The 26205-nt window shown below is 44.3% G+C and overlaps 1 protein-coding gene across 1 annotated transcript in view; it reads left to right on the forward strand.

Annotated features, from left to right (window-relative positions):
• The window catches only part of LOC311128668 (splicing factor, suppressor of white-apricot homolog), a 164583-nt gene extending 138957 nt beyond the window's left edge, over window positions 1-25626 (forward strand). Inside the window, exons 14-18 of the mRNA XM_084160864.1 lie at window positions 1294-1631; window positions 7411-7566; window positions 7782-7928; window positions 16134-16206; window positions 24798-25626. Of these exons, the coding sequence (XP_084016990.1) occupies window positions 1294-1631; window positions 7411-7566; window positions 7782-7928; window positions 16134-16206; window positions 24798-24863 (780 nt within the window). The 3' untranslated portion in view covers window positions 24864-25626. The remainder of the gene's footprint in view (window positions 1-1293; window positions 1632-7410; window positions 7567-7781; window positions 7929-16133; window positions 16207-24797) is intronic.
• The last annotated feature ends 579 nt before the right edge of the window (window positions 25627-26205 follow it).

Consider the following 26205-nt stretch of genomic DNA (forward strand, 5'->3'; position numbering starts at 1 on the left):
AGCAGCAGGGGAGGGAGGAACGTGTCTCTCTCTCTCACTCATTCCACATGAGGGAAAGAAAGGAGGAGGAGGAGGAAGAAGAAGTCCTGTTTCACTGAATTGGGACAGGGTAGGTTCTAAATATGCTGTGAAGAGAAGACATTGTGTCCTGGTCTCCTGAGAGCTCCTTTGACCCACTGTCGCCAGAGCCGTGTCTCAATAGATACGGTTACAGTCACACTCTCTCTCTCGCTCTCTCTCTAATACACTCTTTCTTGTTCCACATATGAACACTTCCATACCCAATGTCACCAGTATTGCACACACCTTACACATCATAATCAAGTCCATAGCAAATAAAGCTTGGAAAATGTGACTCTGGATGACAACATAATGATGTTTGTTTCCGATATTAGGGCTGTTTTCCTAAATAAATTAAACATGCTTTGTGTTTTGTTTCCTTGCCACGATACTAATGAGTATCACGATAGTGGTATCGTCCCCACCATAGTCCTTGCGTACACAAACCCACTGTGTTTTCTACTAGACAGCCTTCAATCCTTGTTTTTCTTCTCTCAATGGCTAAATTTAATTTGAGTGCAGTTTGATGGCGCGTGGCACTACATTGATTGGCACCCAGTTACACTACATTGTTGGATCCAGCGGCGGGCAGAATATCTAATTTAACCAGACAGACACATACTGAAGTAATTAGAGGCACTTTCGTGCTGACAGTGGAGTAGGGCCATTATGTTTTGTTAGCCAGGCAGGGCAGGGTGCTAGCTATCAGGCTGCATTGTGTTGTGTAACCAGCCAGTGTCTTTAATTAGCAGCTGAGTAAGTCTGAGGGAAGAACCAACCAGAACCTACACACAGCGAGCAGTAATTATGGACAGAGCCAGGACTAGGAGCTCATGGCCCTAGGGCTTTGCCATTGCCTTTTACCTGGGCCGGTTGAGTGCACACATACACACACATGCAGACATTCACGCAGACATACACACACAACCTTTATTGGAGATGCAGACTGAATTAGATTGCGTCTCCCAGATCACCGTAAGCCACCGTAATGCCCTCGTCTCTCTCTCTCTCTCTCGCTCTAGCTCTATCGCTCCCTCACTTCCTCTCTATCTCTATCCTCAGCCCCCTCATTCTGAGAGGGAAGCGTTCTGATTTTCTTGCACTCTGTAAACTAGGAAAAGCCCAAGGTGCAGATCTGTCTGTCATTAATATGCCCTCTTTCCCTCCTCCTCTGCTCCGCTCATCCCTCTCGCTCTCTCTCTCTCTCTTTCTCTTTCCATCTCTCTATCCTAGCCACAGCTGCCAATGTTCCCAGTGGCCCCCGTCGTCTCAGTCCCCCCTCTGTTGGCTTCCAGAGCACCTGTGTACCCAGTTGATCAAAGACCCCCTGACGCCAACGCCTTCAAAAGGAAAGAGCCCCCCTCCTCTTCCTCCCTCCTGCTACCCTCCTCCTCATCCTCCTCTACCTCCAGAAGACCAGAGAAGGAGCGGGACAGAGGGAAAGGAGACAGAGACAAGAAGAAGAAGAAACACAAGAAGAGGTCACTGGCGAGATCACGGTCTCGCTCCCGGTCGCGGTCTAAAACCAAGCACGCCCTGCCCAGCGCCTACAGAACGGTCCGCAGGACTAGGTGAGTGGTCCTACCCCTATCCCCACAAGAAACTGGTCCTATGGCTCTCTCATTACAACCATTGCCTTTACAGTTGGATAGGTGTTGTCATTAGACATTGGGCAGTGGAAGATGGCCTAAGGCTCAGACTTTTGAACATAATTCATCAAGATAAAACTGCTCTGTTTATGAACCTACAGTACCTGATGCCTATACTGTGCTTACTGCCTAATGAAGGAAGTGGCTTTCTGGCTGGCTGGCTGGCAGTATTCTTTCACATTGGCTTCTTCTCTCTGTAGTTTCCCGATGCCTCCACACACTCTCCAAGTTTTTCATCTCAAATGTTTTCTTCCCCCCTTCCTCCTGTCATTCTCTTTTTGGAAATCACGGCCAATTTGTCATTATCAGCGGCTGGAGTTGCTGTAATTATGCCCACCTCGTGTCATCCTGACGAGCCTTAATGTAATTTCACTGAGATGTAATTGTTTCTGCCCGAGGTTTTAAATCACTTACGGTATGTGAATTAAAGGGCTTAGATTGAGAAGGGGGCCTCCGCTTAGCCTCGTGTCAGAGATAGCAGTCCTCTAATGTGCAAGCACGCCACATTTCATCCCCTATTCTGTTTTATTTCTCCTCGCCGAGAAAGTCAAATAACATTTGAAAATCCTGGCCGTGGAAGAGTGAAATGGAAGAGTGAAATGGATCGCTGATAATGAGCACTCACATAATCAGTCAGCGTTTTTTTGTGTTGGGAGGCTGGAAGAGGCACCCCATCTCAATCTCCATCATCTCCCTTACTAATCCTGAGAATGATGTATTGGAAATGGAGCCTTCCTGCTGGTGGCTGGCTGGCTGCGTTTCTGTTTTTGTGCATCCCAAATAGCACCCTGGGCAAAAGTCGTGCCGTAAATAGGGAATAGGACCCTGGTCAAAAGTCGTGCACTATATTATGTCATTTGAGAGGCAGCCTGTCTGTCTGGGTCTCAGGGGTGACGACTGAGTTAAGCTGGCAGCTCACCCTCCTCGTGTCCTTTCTCCTCCTCCTCCTCCTTTCCAGCTCTGTTAGTGACGTGCTGAGTGCTGTCAGATACTGAAAGGATTACATGCACACATGTCTCTGACCCTTTCATAACTGTCGGTCACACAGAGACCGAGCCACACACTCATACAGAGAGAGAGGTTATTGGTGTCATACTGCTCGACACCATTAGCCTTTAGCAGCCCAATGGGCTCCTCTCTCTCTCTCTCTCTCTCTCTCTCTTTCAGATGGCTTGTGGTTAATGAGGACCCTGGCTGTGACATGGGGGGAGGTGCCCCCATCGTTAACTTGTCAGCTGCTCTTCATTAACTGGCCTACTACTTTCCCACCATCTCTCTCTCTCTCTCTCTCTCTCTCTCTCTCTCTCTCTCTCTCTTCCCCTCCTCTCCATCCATCATTTGCATCCTGTCTTAGTCTCAGGGTCACCTCTGTCCTGTCAGCCCTCTGAAATTGTCTGTAGTCATTGACAGGTCTGTCCTGCCCCCATCCTTAGCCCCTGCTTCACCACTGGGGGTTTAATTGGGGCCCTTGGCCCCAGGGACAGTCTAAGATCAATACCAGTGGAGTGTAGAGGCCCCCGTGGGCCCATGAAGGGCCAGGATGGGGTCAACAACATCCATACAGGACAGATAATGAGGTAGGAGACTCTGGGATGGATGGGACAGAGCAGCCACTAAGAGTCCTAAGGATGCATCCCAAATGCGTCCCCTGTAGCTCAGTTGGTAGAGCATGGCGCTTGCAATGCCAGGGTTGTGGGTTCGTTTCCGAAGGGGGGCCAGTATGAAAAAAAATGTATGCACTCACTAACTGTAAGTCGCTCTGGATAAGAGTGTCTGCTAAAATGACTAAAATGTAAATGACACCTGAGTCCCTATTTAGTGCACTACTTTTGACCAGAGTCCTATGGGCCATGTTAAAAAGTAGTGCACTATTACATTTACATTTTAGTCATTTAGCAGACGCTCTTATCCAGAGCGACTTACAGTTAGTGAATACATATTTTTTTATACTGGCCCCCCGTGGGAATCGAACCCACAACCCTGGCATTGCAAACGCCATGCTCTATCAACTGAGCTACATCCCTGCCGGCCATTCCCTCCCCTACCCTGGACGACGCTGGGCCAATTGTGCGCCGCCCATGAGTCTCCCGGTCGCGGCGACAGAGCCTGGATTCGAACCAGGATCTCTAGTGGCACAGTTAGCACTGCGATGCAGTGCCTTAGACCACTGCGCCACTCAGGAGCCTATAAAGGGAATAGGGTGCCATTTGGGGCGGAGTCTCGATGTGATATCCACCAGGGTTTGGAGAGCACCAACAGAGGCCTAATGACAGAACTCATCCAATTTGCTCTTTAAAGTGTCTCTGACGGAGGTTTGGAGTCATTGATCATATACTTTGGTACTCTGCTCAGGCTAAGTGGATGTAGATTTTCCCCTGAATTTAAAATTGCCCTCAACTTGCACCCCTTCCTCTGACAATGTCCTTTTTGCTCACTTTGCGACTTCTTCAGCCCATATGGCAGAGGATGACCTCTCTGTTTGTGTTTATCCACGTGCCAAATTGGCTTTCGTCCAATTGTCCACTGTGTCCCCAGCTGCAAAGTACTTTTTAAACGGCCCCATTAGATTACATTTTCATCTGTGTCTGGCCAGTTTGTGTGTGTGCATTAAATATGTGTCTCTGTGGCTGAGTGAGAGTGTATCCAGACATGCACGTACACTAGTGTTCTTAAATAAACACTCATTTGTAGCTGGTTGGGGGGGTTGGAGGGGGTGGCCTTTAAATCAGGAGAAATGTGATTTGCTTTTGTCACTTATTATTGCGTGAGTCATTTGGTGTCATTGTTGCTCTTGGCAGTGGGATGTGAAACAGCTGAATCACCATGGTAATGGCTGTCCTGTATTATAAAGAGCTAGGGTCTGGGTTGAGAGGGGGAGAGGGAGAGGGAGAGGGAGAGAGAGGGGGGAGAGGGAGATGGGCGGGCCTGTGATTTAACCACTCTGTAGACACTCAAAATGCGTCTCAAATTGCACCCTATTCCCTATATAGTGCACTACTTTTGACCAGAGCTTTGTGCGCTATATAAGGAATAGGGGGCATTTAGAACACAGGCACTGACATTTACATAGTGGCCTCTTGTCCTCCCTTAATATATCCAATCTAAAGGAGAGTGAGCTTACCTGGAGGGTAACATTAAAGGACAATTTAACTTTTTTTTACCAAATCTGTGTTTTGGATGTAAATGAGATGTTACAGACGTTTCCAGACACTTTTTTTGCGATTTGGTTTTGAGAAACTTACCCCACCAGCGATAGACTTCCTCATGCTCATTCTGCCGTTTCAGGGGCACAGATAAAACATGAACAAACGCTCCAAAAACTCCCAGCTACTACTTCTCTGCGTAGCCCATGCATGCGCACACAGAAAAGTGTCGCTCGAGTCCCAACAAAATTGAATATTATAACGTTGCGGATAAAGTTCGGAATGACACAATTTTATGTGTACAACATCTAAAGACCTGCATCATGACGCTAAGAACATTGCTGTTTCTAAAAGGACGTATTTGGGTGTTTTTGGAACCTTTGTCAATGCTTTCTCTGTGCCCCTGCAACTGCAGAACAAGCATGTGGAAAGTGTATCGCTGGTCGGGTATGTTTCTGAAAACCAAGTGAAATCACAGAAAAGGGACTGGACACTTCTAGAACATGCTATTTACTACCAAAATACAGATTTGGTTACCCCTTTAGACCCTAATAGAATTCTAGAATGCTGCTGTTCTCACACATTTCAAACAAACAGACATAACTCAAAAACAAAGAACAAATGACAATTACAAGTTGTAGTTTTAAAGAGCACAACCTCAACAGGAATAGGAATACCACTCATTTCGTCTTCCTTTGTGTAAAGACACTATCAAAAAATGATTAACACTCAACATAACAAAAAACCCTAGAGTACATTTGACTAAATTACTTAGTCAAAATGTACAAAGTAAAATATATTATACTTATAAATATTACTTACATACAAATATTTAAACAGTTATCCAAAATATGACCAGAGGACAATATTCAGAAAGTATTTCAAAACCCACACAAAGTAGGCTATTTGATTGAAACGATTCTTACTTCTGTAACAATGTAAAAATGCAAACAACTATTCAGAGACTATTTCAAAATGTAAATAACCTCTCAATAAGATTTAGTACAGACCAGGCCTGACACAAAATGTAGAAATAGTAGCCTACTTTGACAACAATTCAGTGAATGCAACAAGTATTAGATAGACAGATAAAGAGAGAAGATACAAACACAACTGTTCAGAGACAATTTTAAAAAGTACACAGTTCCCCTAAATGATTTGTAGGACAAATTCATATTTCACACTGCCACTTTAGTGTTTGCATTTAGCCTACAACATGTCATGGAACTTCTGGAAGCACGGCCCCATCCTGCAAAGTGGCCCAGAACACATAGAGCACCCAAAGGAGGTGTCTACACATCTCCCACTCTTTGGCCTGCGTCCACTCCGGATGCACACCACACACCCTCTCCTGTGCCCTTCAAACTTCACCTGCTTTCAAATGAGTTACAACTCGGTCCACGCGCCCTGGTGCCACACTCTGGGCTCCCCTCTTCCTGCCACATCACAAAGTGAACGCACAAGCTGCATTTTGAATGCCTTCAGGGATCAATGCCTGCAGTTTCTGGGAAGGAGCCTTTGCAGGGTCCCACACACAATGTACGCATTTATGATGGCAATGTTGAGCATCCCCCAAAACACATACATCCACCATCTTCTGCCTGTGTGTCCAACATTGTAATAGCTCCTCAGTTGGTCAAGATGGTCAACCCTGCCCATTTTCTTGTTTTAATCCATTACAAGCTCTGGAACAGATATAAGTTCCTACCACTTTTAAAAACACAGTGAAAAGTCATGTTCGCTTCGGCGCCTTCATTTTGAGTAATGAAGTGAAAAATAACTTTAAAAAGACAAATGACAGCATACCCTGTTTCCGGTTTCTGGTTGATGATAACAGCCACGCGAATACGACAGCAGGTTGTTTGCAAGTTAATTTCGCGAGATTGACACAGATATTGTTGTTAGAAAAACAAGGCAGTTCGCGGCTGCTATAGTATTTTTTTTAAAAGTCAGTCGACAACCACTATGGGTTCTAAAGAGTAACAAAAAAAAAGTGACCTTGTCCTTTAAACAACTTTACAAGTGAAAAGTGGTCAACTCTACTTATTATGTGGAGACTCGTAGAACAGTTTCAAAATTATGTTTTCTTTGCCATCAATCTCACTATAGTAACTATGAGCCCACCCATGAACAGTGCTCTGATTGGTAATAAAACTAAGAGGTGGGTAGAGCAGTAGAGGTCAGAGTACAGGGCATGGGGGCAGTTAGGTGGCCAGGGAGCAGGCTGGGGCATGGGAGGTCAGCCCCAGAGACCAGCTGCTAGTTGCAATTTCCCTCTCCACTTGAGTATTTCACACACCCTCCGTTGTCATCAGTCTCTCCTCAGTGGTCTCAGTGCTTCACCACTAGAGAAAAGACAGTTTGGCCACAGGCACTGGGGAAAATACTGTAAATTTCAGTTCTTTATGTTGCATTGAGTTTTCCTCTCTGTCCTTCCATCTGTGTCCCCTCTTCCCACCTCTCTCCCTCTCTTACTCCACCCCCCCTCCCACCCCCCCTCCCTCCTTCTGTCTCTGTGTTCATGTCCATCTCTCATGCCCTGCGTCGTCTGTCTGCAGGTCTCGCTCCAGGTCTCCTGGGAGGAGGGACAGGGGGGACAGAAGGGCTCGCTCGTCTGAGAGGAGGCGTGAGGAGAGGGAGAGGGAGCGCTACGGCCCCGCCGCCTGTCGCCTTGGCAACAACACTGCTCTGCCCAGGAGGCACTCCAGATCCAGGTAGGTAGGGATGGGAACCTTGGAAACAGTCATAAAGGGGAAACAGTGGGACAATGCTGTGAGAGAATTACATTTCTGTATTCATTGTAGCAGTTTGAGCTCCAGCAGCTCAGTGAGTGTCTGTTGTCTCTCAATCCATTACTTCCTGAAAGGGTTTGGGCAATTTCGCCATGTCTCCTTCTCTCTCCCTCCCTCCCTCCCTCCCTGTGTCCCAGGTCCCCTCATGAGAAGAGGAAGAGTAAGAGTTCTAAGGGCCAGCTCCAGACCAAGGGCTCCTCCTGTTCCCCCTCCTCATCCCCTGGCAGGCCCAAGAAGTCCCCCAGCGCCTCCCCTCCCACCAGCCCCACATCCAGCCTCTCCAGGTAAAGCACCCCACCTCACCAGGCTGTTTATTAGGGCTGTCCCAAACAAACAAAAAATCGACCGATCGATTGTTCAAAATTTTAAAAAATGTATTTTTCCATATATTGACACATCCTATGTGTTTTAATCAACTACACTACATTACCAAATGTATGTGGACACCTGCTCTTCAAATATCTCATTCCAAAATCATGGGTATTAATATGGAGTGTGTCTGCCCTTTGCTGCTATAACAGCCTCCACTCTTCTGGTAAGGCTTTCCACCAGATGTTGTAACATTGCTGCGGGCACTTGCTTCCATTCAGCCACAACAGTATTACTGAGGTCGGGCACTGATGTTGGGCGATTAGGCCTGGCTCGTAGTCGACGTTCCAATTAATCTCAAAGGTGTTTGATGGGGTTGACGTCAGGGCTCTGTGCAAGCCAGTCAAGTTATTCCACACCGATCTCGATAAACCATTTCTGTATGGACCTCGCTTTGTGCATGGGGGCATTGTCATGCTGAAACAGGAAAGGGCCTTCCCCAAACTGTTGCCACAAAGTTGGAAGTCTAGAATGTCATTGAATGCTGTAGCATTGAGATTTCCCTTCACTGGAACTAAGGTGCCTAGCCCGAACCATGAAAAACAGTCCCAGACCATTATTCCTCCTCCACCAAACTTTACAGTTGATACTATGCATTGGGGCAGGTAGCGTTCTCCTGGCATCCACCAAACCCAGATTCGTCCGTCAGACTGCCAGATGGTGAAGCTTGATTCATCACTCCAGAGAACACATTTCCACTGCTCCAGAGTCCAATGACGGTGAGCTTTACACCACGCCAGCCGTCGCTTGGCATTGCGCATGGTGATCTTTGGCTTGTGTTCCGCTGCTCGGCCATGGAAACCCATTTAAAAAAGCTCCCGATGAACAGTTATTGTGCTGATGTTGCTTCTAGAGGCAGTTTGGAACTCGGTAATGAGTGTTGCAACCGAGGACAGACGATTTTGATGGTGCCATGTTGAAAGTCACAGAGCTGTTCAGTAAGGCCATTCTACTGTCAATGTTTGTCTATCGAGATTGCATGGCTGTGTGCTTGATTTTATACACCTGTCAGCAACGGGTGTGGCTGAAATAGCCGAATCCACTAATTTGAAGAGGTGTCCACATGCTTTTGTATATACTCTGAGCTTGTCTGATGCTTTAAGCACACTGTTTGATTAAATAATTAAGAGACACAAATTACTAGAGGGAGTTCGACCAGCAATTGATTTGATTGTGCCGGTTCCGGGCTCAGACTTGCTGCGCTGTAAAAAATAAATGAAAAAAGATGAAAAAAGACAGCGAGTGACTGTGACTAGCACCCGTTGTCTGTCTCTCCTCCATACTGCAGCACCACCACAGAGCATCAAAGTGTTTATCGCGCTGTCTGTGTTCCTGAAGCTGCAACATAATTACAGCCATTTCTGACTGAAAAGTTCTGTTACCGAAATCCCTCATTTGTTAAGGAAAAACATTCCCTATTCCCTCAACCCTTAATCTCTTTACGTGACACATGTATGCATTGCATGCACGTGACCAAATACCTATTCGCACTGGCCTAGTATAACTAGAGAATGTTGGTTATGTAATTATTACTCCAAAATGTCCGTTATTCCAGAGGACGATTAGGACGGGATTCGTTTTTTTCCAGACTGCCCCCTGTAATTCTTATTTTTGTTCAATAAATTGACAGGCATGACGGAAGCCTGGAGGTTTTTATTCTAGGAGTGAAGATGCAGTATTTCAACATGTTCAGGTTATAGGGCCACACTGATAACTCCAGCTTGGTTCCCAAGTTTCTAAACCATACCAAACCATCTTTGGTATAGTGTCGGTATAATATTTGAATTGAGGAAGTGTGATCATAATCATTAGGATATTTTAGCGATCCGCAGAACGTCCTCAATGCCCCCAGCCTTCGGATGTGAGCTAAACAATGCAATTACGCTTGAGATGTGTTTTAAGGCTATGGATGAGAAAGTTAACTTTCATTTCCAAACGTTTAGGTCAGTTGTATGCTGCTTTGCGGTCTATTAACAGCAAGGGTTGCATTAAATAGGCTTAATATTTTTTACTGATGCATTTGGCAATATTCAATTCATATGCACAAAACATATAAACAAAAGCCATTAATATATACATTTGAAGTCGGAAGTTTACATACACCTTAGCCAAATACATTTAAACTCAGTTTTTCACAATTCCTGACATTTAATCCTAGTAAAAATTGCCTGTCTTAGGTCAGTTAGGATCTCCACTTTATTTTAAGAATGTGAAATGTCAGAATAATAGTAGAGAGAATGATTTATTTCAGCTTTTATTTCTTTCATCACATTCCCAGTGGGTCAGAAGTTTACATACACTCAATTAGTATTTGGTAGCTTTGCCTTTAAATTGTTTAACTTGGGTCAAATGTTTCGGGTAGCCTTCCACAAGCTTCCCACGATAAGTTGGGTGCATTTTGGCCCATTCCTCCTGACAGAGCTGGTGTAACTGAGTCAGGTTTGTAGGCCTCCTTGCTAGCACACGCTTTTTCAGTTCTGCCCACACATTTTCTATAGGATTGAGGTCAGGGCTTTGTGATGGCAACTCCAGTACCTTGACTTTGTTGTCCTTAAGCCATTTTGCCACAACTTTGGAAGTATGCTTGGGGTCATTGTCCATCTGGAAGACTCATTTGCGACCAAGCTTTAACTTCCTGACTGATGTCTTGAGATGTTGCTTCAATATATCCACATAATTTTCCTTCCTCATGATGCCATCTATTTTGTGAAGTGCACCAGTCCCTCCTGCAACAAAGCCCCCCCTTCCCCGCAGCATGATGCTGCCACCCCCGTGCTTCACGGTTGGGATGGTGTTCTTCGGCTTGCAAGGGACCCCCTTTTTCCTCCAAACATAACAATGGTCATTAATGCCAAACAGTTCTATTTTTGTTTCATCAGACCAGAGGACATTTCTCCAAAAAGTACCATCTTTGTCCCCATGTGCAGTTGCAAACCGTAGTCTGGCTTTTTAATGGCGGTTTTGGAGCAGTGGCTTCTTCCTTGCTGAGCGGCCTTTCAGGTTATGTTGATATAGGACTTGTTTCACTGTGGATATAGATGCTTTTGTACCTGTTTCCTCCAGCATCTTCACAAGGTCCTTTGCTGTTGTTCTGGGATTGATTTGCACTTTTCACACCAAAGTACGTTAATCTCTAGGAGACAGAACGCGTCTCCTTCCTGAGCGGTATGACGGCTGCGTGGTCCCATGGTGTTTATACTTGCGTACTATTGTTTGAACAGATGAACGCGGTACCTTCAGGTGATTAGAAATTGCTCCCAAGGATGAACCAGACTTGTGGAGGTCTACAAGTTTTTTTTTCTGAGGTCTTGGCTTTCTTTTGATTTTCCCATGATGTCAAGGAAAGAGGCACAGAGTTTGAAGGTAGGCCTTGAAATACATCCACAGGTACACCTCCAATTGACTCAAATGATGTCAATTAGCCTATCAGAAGCTTCTAAAGCCATGACATCATTTTCTGGAATTTTCCAAGCGGTTTAAAGTCACACTCAACTTAGTGTATGTAAACTTCTGACCCACTGGAATTGTGATACGGTGAATTATAAGTGAAATAATTTGTCTGTAAACAATTGTTGGAAAAATGTGATGTCCTAACATACTTGCCAAAACTATAGTTTGTTAACAAGAAATTTGTGGAGTGGTTGAAAAAAAGAGTTTTATTGACTCCAACCTAAGTGTATGTAAACTTCCGACTTCAACTGTAGCTTATGCACAGAATTTAGTTCAATTTATTGAATCAGTTGTTTTCTTGCGCAAACCGAGAGCAACACCTGTCAAACTCAGACTTTTCTCTCAAAACACAGGGATGTCGATTAGAACGGGACTAGTATTATCAGAGGACTTGTAATTCTACAAAAAACAGTAGGTTATTCTGGCTGGAATTGTTACTCTCCTGCCATGTAAAAATTACTGAAATGGCAGATTCGGACAGGACTAAAATTACAGATGTTGTGCTCATGCACATAATTACATTACCCGACTTCCCCCAGTAAAATGAATCACTTCCAAATAGGGCACAATAGGGCCTGACCTATAACATATCATGATCACATCAGTAAATTGGTTATAACAAACTCTGAACACCATAATACATGTGACCACAAAATGGATGCAGAGGACGTGACAGAAACTCGAAACGGGGGAATTACTAGTTGCTCAGGAGGTAAAGGGAAAGTCAGATGTGTGGAATAAATTTGACTAGTTGTGGAAAATACTGGAGATCAAGAAAATAAGGTAAGGAGCAAGCACTGCGTTCATATTATGTGTGCCAAACAGGTGCTGTTTAGATTACAATATAATTATTCTGACCGTTTGGAACAATGTAAGCAACACTAAATAAATTATAAATTATAATTTAGTTATTATAAAACTAAAATGCTGGATTGCATTTCAAATAATGAATGACTCGTATGCTGTGTGATGACAGGAACAATGAATGTTTGATTGAAACAGTAGCCTACAGTATATAAGTATTGAAATATTGGCCTATGTAACATACGGTATTAAGACGAAACAGGATGCGCTGTTAGGCCTACAGCTCAATGGTGGTTATGCAAGGCTGCTATACTAAGCCTACTAATGATAATGACATGACTTATGATCATAATAATAATAATAACAATAAGATGGAGATCAAGAAAAAAAGAGCGTTATTGTAATTATAGCGTTAAATAATTATTAACATTATTTTTCAGAAAAATGTGAATAGTGTAAACAACACAAAATAAATTATAAATAATACCAGAGAGGCTGTTCTAACGAAATAAAGTGTAAAGCCTTAATTACATCAAAGCAAAGATTAAAAACAGCTGAATTTGTGAAATTGTCATTGCTTGAGGCGCTCAAGGAATAAGTAGGCTCTTAAACAAACACTCCAACAGGCAACAGATACAGGATCTATCTTATTCTGTAGATATATTGATGATTTATAAAGCCAGGTACATTTAACAGTTAGGCTATTGATTGAAGACTTAATTAAGTTGGGGTTTCATCTCTCCTCACTTTTCTTAGACAATAAGGCAAGGGCTGTTTTCTCATCTCCTCATTCTGCTGCTGCCTCCGCCACATTGTTGAATCATTCAATGAATACAGTGCAGGCCATGTCCATGTAGGCTACCTGACCTAACATCTAATGCTATGAATCAATGACACTCTTAAATGACACTCTTGGGTTGGCCAGATGGCACACACACACCTGTACCCCAGAATGAGAATGAATAATTTAAATACTCTATCTCTACAGACAAACAAAGCTATCAGTCTGTCCCATTAGCAATGATAGGATTTATCTAAACCTGATTTGTATTTGTATTTTTCCGTTTGGGTTTTGACAGTTTTCACCGCAAGTGTTTTGCAGTCGTTTTCAAAGCATTACGGCGCTGTTACACTATAGCCATTGGGCGTCCGGCATTGCCGTCTGCCATCAGCCTTTGAGTGACCGCTTCCTTTGAAATCAATGAATGCTGCTAAACTGCCTGTGTTGCGCTCGCGTTGCCTCACGTCCAATGGCAGAATCGCAGAGGTTCAATTCTCGATGGCTGACGAATTGTGAATTGAAATAATGAGAAATAAAGTTTATTTTGTACTTACACATAATTGATGAATATGTTACTGTAAAGTAGGGGAAAATACAATTAAGATGTCTTCCCATCTGCTCTTCTGCGTTCAAAACAACACGCTCTGTGTAGCAGGTACAACGTCACATTGACGCCACCCTGTTGGCAAAGCAACACGACGCGTATAGTGGAGCTGAAGTGTTAGACAGGGTTTGCATCCCAAATGGCACCCTATTCCCTATTCAGTCGACTACTTTTGACCAGGGTCCATAAGGAATAGGGTGCCATTTGGGATATAGCCAGGGCATTCTACGGCTGTCGTCTCTGGTAGTGTCTCTAGTGGCTGGTTGGGCCAATGTGACTGATGACCTGTTGAATGAAACATGAAAGCTGTGGAAGCACAGCTTTGTCTAAAGCAATCTGCCCAGACGCACTCATGTACATAGATGGTGATGAGCATATTCTTTTTTTTTTGGTAAATCTTTTTTTTTTAAAGGGCCACTCTCTCGCTCTATCTTTCTCTCTCGCTCTCTTTCTGCTTGTCTGTCCAGTTTTACAGCACTCAGCAAGCAGTCCCCATGAATACTGTAGAAAGACAGTGTTTCCCGTAGGATTTTCTTCAGCAGCGGTGGCAAAGTTAGTGTGTGGGTGTGGTAGAGTGCAAGGTAATGGCATGGTTTTAGAGGCCGCAAAGACAAAATGTTGCTGTTATAAAGCTAGTTTCCTGCAATTCTACACATTTTGCCATGGGGCTGAGAGAACATTTTACAGTTTAAAGCTAGTTTCCTGCAATTGTAATTTATTTTGGCCTTGGCTATTACCATATTCTTATTCTATCTGAGTGACTTAAAAATTATATATTATGAATTTTAGATTCTCCCTAACTGTCAACCTTTTATTTTGGTGATTGTTAGTTTTCAAAGATTATCTTATTTTAAAATATATATTGCTCCATTTAGGGCTAATGATACAAACCTAAAATTAACTTCTATTGCCATTGCCAACTATTTAAAAATAGCCTATAAAGCCAACAAACAAAAACATTGCAGCCTGCAGGTAGAAAATATCCTGATTTAAAAATAAATATCTTATAAATCACGTTGGCTATGTATGGCCTGTCTGCAACGAACTTGAAACAGTGTATCAACTATTAACTTGGGTCCGGCCTGAAGCTCCTTGCAACATTGTCTAAAATATTCTGGGCCCTCAGTTTCCTGCGCCAGTGAGCTCGGGACAGACACAGCTGTAGGCTATTTGCGCAAGGGATAAGAAGTAATCAGGTAGGCCTAATTTATGACATTTCCGCTGTATCAGAGCATTACATTATTCCCTTTCACGCTGTGTGGTTATCGAAAGGGAGAGAGCTCTAAAGATTTTTCAAATAAATTGTCTCAATGGATGTAAAAACAGGCTTTGTTTGCTTGCTGTTTGAGGTGAAGAAAACACATCTTTGAGAAGCTCCACAGCTCATTAGTGGTGGTGCATTAAGCCAATCAGAAATACTATCAGATCCCCAAATGGGCACATTTATATGCCTACATTTGCGAGCAAGCCAGGTAGCCTATAGACCTACTTCTATGCTTAATCAGGTGTGCGTCCTTACTTAACATTGACAGGAGCGCTCCAAACAAAAGACAATGACTAAATTGACAAAACTCACAAGTGTAGCATAGGTTGTGTGCTCTGCAAACAACGTGTCCACTCTGGAATAATAATATATTGAATGCATTAACAGACATTACCGTAACCAAACAAACATTGTAGATTAGAAATTATAGCAATTAACGGTAAATGTACTACTGGTGATATATGTAATGGGGAATTGATAGACACTAATAACCAAACGCAAACAATTCACACAATGAAGTTATGAAACAATGAATGTGCACAGGTTGGCGGGAGAGAACGTGTTCTGGAGAGAGACGTTCACTGAGATGGGCACAAATAAAACAGGTGTCTTGTGTGCCATAAAAAAGATGGAGACTCAAGATAGGAGGAAGGTTTAAAAACCAGTGCTTGTGTGAATATGTCTTGGTCTTATGCAGCTGTGTGACCCATGGGGTGAATAAACGTAGTTTGAGCTTTACTAGCCGTCTGTGAGTTTTTACTCTGTTTATTTAGAATCTAACAATATATATATTTGCTATTGCTCGACTAAAAAAAATATTGGTCGACCAACAGCCTATCAACCAAACAATCGACCAGTCGAATAAATGGGGTCAGCCCTAGCTCCATTATCTTGTCTACAGACTTTATATCTGGTTTTAGTCATTTACGTTTACACTGAAAACGTTTTACATAGGAAAAACAACCTAGCTTGTGAACAAAACAATGTAAATAGCCATGAAACACAAGGACAAAGTCGTAAAAATGACCCCCAATTGCATATAGGGGAAACACTGAAGGACCACCTTTCATATACAGATTCTATTGACATGCCTCTCTCTGTCGTCCCTCTCTCCCTCTCTCTTTTTCTCTCCCCCTCTCTTTTTCTCTCCCCACCCTCTCTATCTCTCTCCCTCTGTCTGTCTGCCTGTCTCTCTCTGTCTCTCCCTCTCTCTTTAGGGACGGCTCACAGGAGAAAGAGAAACAAGTACCCTCAGCCATCGTCTCCTCCATGCAGTCCAAAATCACTCAGGTACCTCTTCTTCAACATGGACCCATATTCACAAAGTGTGACAGAGTATGAGTGCTGATCTAGGATGAGGATCCCCCTGTCCATATAATCTTATTCATTAGGATCTTACAGGTAGAACTGTTCCTAGATCAGCACTCCCATTCTGAGACGCTTTGTGAATGCAGGCCCAGATGTCCTAGCATGTATTACATAAAGCACATTACAGCATGGTGTTGTACAGTTGCTCCATATCTCTCATTATGACATGTGCACAAAGCACTGCAGTTCAAAATCAGCTTATTGTTAGCTGGGATGCACACAGGGACTGTGGTTCCAAGGACAGTCCAGCCCTCGTGGCAGCAGCATTATACGGAACACACCGCTCAGAGATTTCAGTACACTGATCCCAGCACAGATTACATCATTTCCATCTTCGATCTCTGTGGGCTCAGAGCAGCTGATCTCTGAACTCGGGTCGGATTTTACATTTAACATCCCCCCTCTGTGTTCAGTGCAGTGCACATAGGCGTTGTATTTGTTGTGTTTATCTCCATGTCCTGGTGTTTCTGGCTCTCTCATCTCTCTCCTGACTTTATGTGCGCAGCAGCTGACAGCTGAGGAGAGCTAGTTTACATTAGAGGCTTTAATCTCCAGGAGAGAGAAAAAGAGGATCAACTCTTCCCCAAAAGTCCTGACTTTAACATATTACGCAATCACCCCCTCTACTAGTCACTTCTCTGGTAAGCTTTTGGGTTGGAGAGAGAGAGGTTCTCGACTCTGTCTCTGGGTAGGATCACACTGCCTGTTCAGCAACAGGGCTACGTTATATGAGGTCTATGGGGGAAGCCATAATGTAAAGGAGACCATTAGAGAGATCTATTGGAGTTTTATCACCATAGGTTTGAAATCACTTAAAAGCTTAAATCACAACGCGTTTCAACGTAATGTTAAAAACGCTGCTTCCTTGGGCGATGTCTTTTAACTACCTCACAACTGTTGTAAATTCATATGGAATCTTCATGTTTGCTCTATGGTTTATTTGATGTCTTACTTTCAGGCTGTGAGAGCGTACATTCTCCAATTACATGAATGTCTTTCTTGGCATGTATCACAAAGCCATACCTTAACAGAGCCCCTTTAGAAGTTCAAGTCCTTGTCCTCTCTCCATCTGATGTTCTGTATCAGTCCTAACTCATGACCCTGCTGAGTCTGACAAAGAGCCACATCTGATAGCCCTCTGACTACAACCAGACCCCCTCATAAAGCCAGCCAGTTGGCCCAGGAGGAGCAACGACGTAGGGGGTCAGAGAGAGAAGAGGAGAGACTTACCTGGAGCAGAGAGCAGGCCTGGGGTGAGGCAGAGAGGCCTGTGTAGTATGGAAACCAGCCCACCATTAAAGATCAAGCCATTCACAGAATAGAGCAAGGCGTAGGGAGAGAGAATGGGGTAGGTCATAGGGAGAGAGAATGGGGTAGGTCATAGGGAGAGAGATTGGGATATGTCATATGGAGAGAGATTGGGATAGGTCATAGGGAGAGAGAATGGGGTAAGTCATAGGGAGAGAGATTGGGATAGGTCATAGGGAGAGAGACAATGGGGTAGGTCATAGGGAGAGAGAATGGGATAGGTCATAGGGAGAGAGAATGGGATAGGTCATAGGGAGAGAGAATGGGGTAGGTCATAGGGAGAGAGAATAGGATAGGTCATAGGGAGAGATTGGGATAGGTCATAGGGAGAGAGAATGGGGTAGGTCATAGGGAGAGAGATTGGGATAGGTCATAGGGAGAGAGACAATGGGGTAGGTCATAGGGAGAGAGATTGGGATAGGTTGTAGAAAGAGGGGGAGGGGGGAGTTCGTAAAAGAGAGAATGAGAGATTGGCATAGGTCATATGAATAGAGCGTGGGTTAGGGAAAGAGGGGGTGAAGGAAAGAGGTGAGGAAGGGGGAAAGGAGGGTGTGAGAGAGAGTGATTGAATCCTTCACCCTGGCCCTGCTCCGTACAGGCCATGAGTGCATCCCAAATGTCTATGGGTCCTGGTCAAAAGTAGTGCAATTTATACAAAATAGGATGCCATTTGAGTCTCAACCCATGAGGAAGTTATTTGGAGGAGGATCTGAGGCATACAGTGAGGGAAAAAAGTATTTGATCCCCTGCTGATTTTGTAAGTTTGCCCACTGACAAAGAAATGATCAGTCTATAATTTTTATGGTAGGTTTATTTGAACAGTGAGAGACAGAATAACAACAAAACAATTCTGAAAAATGGATGTAAAAAATGTTATAAATTGATTTGCATTTTAATGAGGAAAATTAGTATTTCACCCCTCTGCAAAACATGACTTAGTACTTGGTGGCAAAACCCTTGTTGGCAATCACAGAGGTCAGACATTTCTTGTAGTTGGCCACCAGGTTTGCACACTCAGGAGGGATTTTGTCCCACTCCTCTTTGCAGATCTTCTCCAAGTCATTAAGGTTTCGAGGCTGACGTTTGGCAACTCAAACCTTCAGCTCCCTCCACAGATGTTCTATAGGATTAAGGTCTGGAGACTGGCTAGGCCACTCCAGGACCTTAATGTGCTTCTTCTTGAGCCACTCCTTTGTTGCCTTGGCTGTGTATTTTGGGTCATTGTCATGCTGGAATACCCATCCACAACCCATTTTCAATGCCCTGGCTGAGGGAAGGAGGTTCTCACCCAAGATTTGACGATACATGGCCTGTCCATCATCCCTTTGAAGTGGTGAAGTTGTCCTGTCCCCTTAGCAGAAAAACACCCCCAAAGCATAATGTTTCCACCTCCATGTTTGACGTTGGGGATGGTGTTCTTGGGGTCATAGGCAGCATTCCTCCTCCTCCAAACATGGCGAGTTGAGTTGATGCCAAAGAGCTCCATTTTGGTGTCATCTGACCACAACACTTTAACCCAGTTCTCCTCTGAATCATTCAGATGTTGATTGGCAAACTTCAGACGGGCATGTATATGTGCTTTCTTGAGCATGGGGACCTTGCAGGTGCTGCAGGATTTCAGTCCTTCACGGCGTAGTGTATTACCAATTGTTTTCTTGGTGTCTATGGCCCCAGCTGCCTTGAGATCATTGACAAGATCCTCCCGTATAGTTCTGGGCTGATTCCTCACCATTCTCATGATCGTTGCAACTCCACAAGGTGAGATCTTGCATGGAGCCCCAGGCCGTGGGAGATTGACAGTTATTTTGTGTTTCTTCCATTTGCGAATAATCGCACCAACTGTTGTCACCTTCTCACCAAGCTGCTTGGCAATGGTCTTGTAGCCCATTCCAGTCTTGTGTAGGTCTACAATCTTGTCCCTGACATCCTTGGAGAGCTCTTTGGTCTTGGCCATGGTGGAGAGTTTGGAATCTGATTGATTGATTGCTTCTGTGGACAGGTGTCTTTTATACATAAACAAGCTGAGATTAGGAGCACTCCCTTTAAGAGTGTGCTCCTAATCTCAGCTTGTTACCTGTATAAAAGACACCTGGGAGCCAGAAATCTTTCTGATTGAGAGGGGGGTCAAATACTTATTTCCCTCATTAAAATGCAAATCAATTTATAACATTTTTGACATGCGTTTTTCTGGATTTTTTTGTTGTTATTCTGTCTCTCACTGTTCAAATAAACCTACCATTAAAATTATAGACTGATCATTTCTTTGTCAGTGGGCAAACGTACAAAATCAGCAGGGGATCAAATACTTTTTCCCCTCACTGTACAGTGAAAGGAGAGCTGTCAGCACCCAGCCATCTCTGAATGAAAATACCATTACCCTGCTACGCAGATGAGCAGCACTGCGCTTTGGAACAGACACTCCACATTTGTTCTGCACTCAGACATACAGTACATAGTCCCTGGCCACTTAATGAACTTTAAAGCCAGCCCCATCGGCGTAATGACTTTTGGTTCATGATGATGCACTCAGAGAGAAATACTAATGCACTTTTTTCATTAGAATTAGCATTTTGGGCCGAGCTTTGAGCACTGTTTTTCCTTCATTACGGGGGCTGGCTGACAGATGACGAATGCCTGGGGGTGGGCTGTGTTTTTAGGAGAGAGAGAGAGCACAGACCGTTCCCTGTCCCTCACTAGCAGGGGATTGTTCTGCTCTGCAGTCAGGAGTTTGAGCTGCAGAGAGGGTTTTGTTGGAGCGTCCCACACAGGGAGACTGGTAGAGAAGACATACCGACAGACGAACACTAATAATGGCAGACTGACTGACTGGTGGAGGCAGTCACAGTAGTTAAGATGGACAAACATATTGATAGAGATGGAAAGACAGTCAGAATTAAAGGAGACTACGATGGAAAGAATGGAATGGTAAAGAGAATGTGACATGGCGCGAGGATAGACCCTTGACATGTACGATTCAATGGAGTGGCCTTGGTAAAGAATAGACTGATTAAAGTGTCAGCATCCTTTCCTTTCTTCCTCTCTCTTTCTTTCCCACTGCTCTGAAAGCCAGTCCACTCATCCTGCTCTCGTCCTGGATACTGTATTGTGAGCTGTTGTGCTCTGCCTCCCCTCATCTCCTCATCCTCTTTTCATTCTCCTCCGAGAGCTTGCCTACTCTGCCTTCTCTCCTACTCCTGATGGATCCTCCTCTCACCCAGCCCTCTCTCACTCACTCATCCCCAGGCTCATGATGAACTTTCCCCCCCTCTCTCGCTCTTTCTGCTTATGGAGCTCGTTCATTCTCCCTGCTCTGCTGGAGGAGAGGGTTGGTTGGTGTGAGGCTGAGCTCTCCTTTAGGGTGCTGGCTGGTGAGACGGTCCTCTACAGAGAATGGCCTCTCTAGGCTCCTCTAGATCCTGGCTGTGTCCCAAATGGCACCCAATAGCCTCTGGTCAAAAGTAGCGCACTATATCAGGAATGGGGTGCCATTTAGGACAAAGCCCGTTCTGTCTCATGATGTGGGAATACTGCATTCATGTTCTGTGGAGTGCTCATAAGAGTGAGACCTTAGAACAACACTGGCCCTGTCTCAGTACCAGTCTCCCCTGTTAATTATGATCTGATGTTAGAGGAGTGATGTGGTGTGTGTGTGTGTGTGTGTGTGTGTGTGTGTGTGTGTGTGTGTGTGCGTGATGATGTGATGTGTGTGAGCTGAGTGGCATGTTGTGACAGCAGCTTGTCAGCAGTGTGATTACAGTGGAGGTTAGTGCTGTTAATTACAGTAAGCTGACAGGAGAGCTGGTGGCTGACCAGGACCAGAACAGGGTATAACGGTAGTATAGGATGGAGTAGCACAGGCCTTTATCCAGGCTTAGCCCTCCTCTCTCTCCTGATGCCAAAGATCAAGGTGCTCAGAGTCAGAGCACGCTTCAGGATGACTCTAGACTCTCACCAACCACTGGTTTTTATAGTCCGCTAATGAAGCTGAGAGAACTGCTCTCATCAAATAATCAAATCATTTTTTATTTGTCACGTTTCGTAAACAGGTGTAGGCTAACCGTAAAATGCTTGCTTACGGGCCCTTCCCAACAATGCAGAGAAAAAAAGAGAAATAATAGAAAAATAATAACACAAGGAATAAATACACAATGAGTAACGATAACTTTGCTATATACACGGGGTACCAGTACCGAGTCGATGTGCAGGGGTACGAGGTAATTGAGGTAGATATATACAGTGGGGAAAAAAAGCATTTAGTCAGCCACCAATTGTGCAAGTTCTCCCACTTAAAAAGATTAGATAGGCCTGTAATTTTCATCATAGGTACACGTCAACTATGACAGACAAAATGAGAAAAAAAAATCCAGAAAATCACATTGTAGGATTTTTTATGAATTTATTTGCAAATTATGGTGGAAAATAAGTATTTGGTCAATAACAAAAGTTTCTCAATACTTTGTTATATACCCTTTGTTGGCAATGACACAGGTCAAACGTTTTCTGTAAGTCTTCACAAGGTTTTCACACACTGTTGCTGGTATTTTGGCCCATTCCTCCATGCAGATCTCCTCTAGAGCAGTGATGTTTTGGGGCTGTCGCTGGGCAACACGGACTTTCAACTCCCTCCAAAGATTTTCTATGGGGTTGAGATCTGGAGACTGGCTAGGCCACTCCAGGACCTTGAAATGCTTTTTACGAAGCTACTCCTTCGTTGCCCGGGCGGTGTGTTTGGGATCATTGTCATGCTGAAAGACCCAGCCAGGTTTCATCTTCAATGCCCTTGCTGATGGAAGGAGGTTTTCACTCAAAATCTCACGATACATGGCCCCATTCTTTCCTTTACAATGAGCAGTCGTCCTGGTCCCTTTGCAGAAAAACAGCCCCAAAGCATGATGTTTCCACCCCCATGCTTCACAGTAGGTATGTTGTTCTTTGGATGCAACTCAGCATTCTTTGTCCTCCAAAAACGACGAGTTGAGTTTTTACTAAAATTTTATATTTTGGTTTCATCTGACCATATGACATTCTCCCAATCCTCTTCTGGATCATCCAAATGCACTCTAGCAAACTTCAGACGGGCCTGGACATGTACTGGCTTAAGCAGGGTGACACGTCTGGCACTGCAGGATTTGAGTCCCTGGCGGCGTAGTGTGTTACTGATGGTAGGCTTTGTTACTTTGGTCCCAGCTCTCTGCAGGTCATTCACTAGGTCCCCCCGTGTAGTTCTGGGATTTTTGCTCACCGTTCTTGTGATCATTTTGACCCCACGGGGTGAGATCTTGCGTGGAGCCCCAGATCGAGGGAGATTATCAGTGGTCTTGTATGTCTTCCATTTCCGAATAATTGCTCCCACAGTTGATTTCTTCAAACCAAGCTGCTTACCTATTGCAAATTCAGTCTTCCCAGCCTGGTGCAGGTCTACAATTTTGTTTCTGGTGTCCTTTGACAGCTCTTTGGTCTTGGCCATAGTGGAGTTTGGAGTGTGACTGTTTGAGGTTGTGGACAGGTGTCTTTTATACTGATAACAAGTTCAAACAGGTGCCATTAATACAGGTAACGAGTGGAGGACAGAGGAGCCTCTTAAAGAAGAAGTTACAGGTCTGTGAGAGACAGAAATCTTGCTTGTTTGTAGGTGTCCAAATACTTATTTTCCACCATAATTTGCAAATAAATTCATAAAAAATCCTACAATGTGTTTTTCTGGAGAAAAAAATGCTCAATTTGTCTGTCATAGTTGACGTGTACCTATGATGAAAATTACAGGGTTGTCATCTTTTTAAGTGGGAGAACTTGCACAATTGGTGGCTGACTAAATACTTATTTTCCCCACTGTACATATAGGTAGGGGTAAAGTGACAAGGCAAGAGAATAGATAATAAACAGTAGCAGCAGCGTATGTGATGAGTCAAAAAGGGTAGTCCGGGTAGCTATTGGTTTACTATTTAACTAGTTAGCAGTCTTATGGCTTGTGGAGTAGGGAGTATGACAATGCTTTAAAATAGTTAGAATTAAGTTGTTTGGACGTTAGAAGCATTTTCTGTCACGCTCAAGTACAGTACATGCCAGGCTCCCTCTCCACCTTTACACGTCCTCTCAAACACTCTCTCTGAGTCATACGCGTCTCTGTCTTTGACACTTTCCTGCTTTCTCTCTCTCTCACACTCACACATACAGTACTTAAAACACACTCCCCCCCCCCCCCCCCTCTGTTTCTCACCTGAATAAAGCAGTAGCTGTGGAGGCTTCAGGACCAGCCCTGTTTAAAGCCCCATTCTCACATCATCCACTCAAACATTAACTCCATTATCCATACCGCCATCTTGTTTTACCTTCTGTCTCAATTTGCTGTGGTTATCCTGCTCCTCCTTCCTGCTGTTTTTACGACCGCGGTGGAGATGGTTCTACCGTCAGCGGTCACTGTGGTCAGGCTGTACTCTCCTCAAGGACCCTGACCACTACCACTGCTTTCACTCGGATTTATCCCACAGTGTGTGTGTCTGTTGGTCTCTGTGTTTGTGTGTGCATGCACATTCGCCTTTTTTCTCTGTGTGTGTGTGCTCTTGCTTGCTCACTCATGACGGAGGAGAGGGAGGGGGAGATCGGCGGAGGAGAAGGAAGAGAACAGCGGGAGAGGAAAAGGAAGAGTAGCGATAGGCAATAACTCCCCACGTCAGCCCTGAGTAAGGAGAAACTTCTATGACAAGTGGCCTATTCAGTGGCTCGCGCTGAAAGATTGAATATATCCCCTATTTGATGTATAATCTCCAGGTTGGACTGTGTTCAGATTGGGACTGTTTACCTAACGAGGATTGGATCTGACGGCCTTCTATTGCAGGGAGGAGAGAAGCTGTTCTATAGCCTGCTGTCATAAATAGTCAGGAATACATTAAGCTGTCCTGGTTGAAAGATAGCCCAGGGAGGGAGGAAGATTTGTGTTTGTGTTGAATTGTGATGGTGGGGAGGCTCTCTGATAGGGTAGACATTTGCATGCATCAGTAGTTGACCCCGATTATAGGACTGTAGGTTTCTTAATCATTATTGGTATTTTATATGGCACACTCACTCACTGTCTCCCCTTCCTTTCTCGCCCTCTCTGTCTGTCTGTTTCTTGTCTTTCCTCTCATATCTCTCTCGCAATCTTCCCCTCTCTCTACCCCTCTCTCTTCCCTTCTCTCTACCCCTCTCTCTCCCTTTCTCCTTCTCAGGATCTGATGGCAAAAGTACGTGCCATGCTGGCTGCCCCTAAGACCTTCCAGCCCAACACTTCCTGAAGAGGCGTAGCTTTATAGCAGCTGATTGGAAAAGGGTTGGGCTTCACCATCTGCCTCTCCAAAATGACCCTCGGCCAATCAGCAGGCAGCGTCTTTTGCCTGGAACTGTTTAGCGTTCATATTCCTCTGTCTGACTTTTATTTTATCTACTTTGATACTTAACTGGGTGAGTGTATCTACAGTATATTCCGAATGGCAGTAGATGTGAAGCAATTGAGAGCAGAGTAGATTATCTCGTAAAGCAACTACGTGGGACTGTTCTACGTGTCGAGAGAGAGCCTGCATCACAGCAATGGTCACGCAGCAGCCTGCTAAAGTTTGGATGCCCCTGTTCCCAACATCTATTTTCAGCACGAATAAAGACAACAGAGCTTCAAAGCGCAGAAATAATTAATAAAGTACATTGCATCTTTCAAAAAACGAATTCTATCTTCTCCAAATTGATGATGGAGAGCTTTGCAGTGTAATTGTGCAGCTGACAGAGCGCCTGAATGCTATCCTTCTGTGAAGGATTGTTTTGTTCATTTCTTTCTCACACTTTCTATCTCTATTCATCTCTTTCTATCTCCCTCTTTCGCTTCATCTCTCATTCTCTTTCTCTCACTCTTTTGCCAGGTCAGTTTTAAAGCTGGGGTCTCTGGTTCCAGTCTCTGTTGTCAATCAGTTCCAGTGTGTGGCCTTCAATTTGTGTTTCTAAGTTTGTACAGGGCTGATTGTGGAGCTGCTTTCTTAGCACAAACTGTCAATAAAGTTTGAATGATGATTTAGCAAAGTGTTATTGTGCTCTCAGTCAGTGGAATCTGACTGGTACATAAAGGCCAGGGGTCACGTTCCCTCTGAATTTAATTCAATTAACCTCAACAATTATTTATTGGTTGGAAATGAATGAGAAAATATTGCCATAGCAGAAATAGATTAAGTAGAAATACACTAATACATGCTCCCTCTTTTAAGGACAAAGCAGACCGTGCAAATGAAAGGTTAAAAGCAACAGTAGTTACCAGGGCTGGTGTGAGGGTAAATCATGAGGGAGCGGTCTCCTCACACAACCTGTCCATAAAACACAGGGGCATTCCTTTCTCTCTCTCTCACACACACACACACAAAGGCATCTGAGCAGGTTTCTAGGGCCACCCCAGGGATGAGGGAACAGATCTGAGTGTCTCAGTAGGGGACAATGAGCTGGGGCCCTTAGCATCCGTGTATCTTTCACGCTCTACTGTGTCATCATCATCCCACTGAGGTCATGGCCTCACACACACACACACACACACACACAAACAGCAGCCACACTAACTATACACACACTGTCATAGCAGCCACAGTCTAACTATACACACAC

The sequence above is a fragment of the Coregonus lavaretus genome (assembly GCF_964263955.1).
Source record: "Coregonus lavaretus genome assembly, chromosome: 4".
NCBI lineage: Eukaryota > Metazoa > Chordata > Actinopteri > Salmoniformes > Salmonidae > Coregonus > Coregonus lavaretus.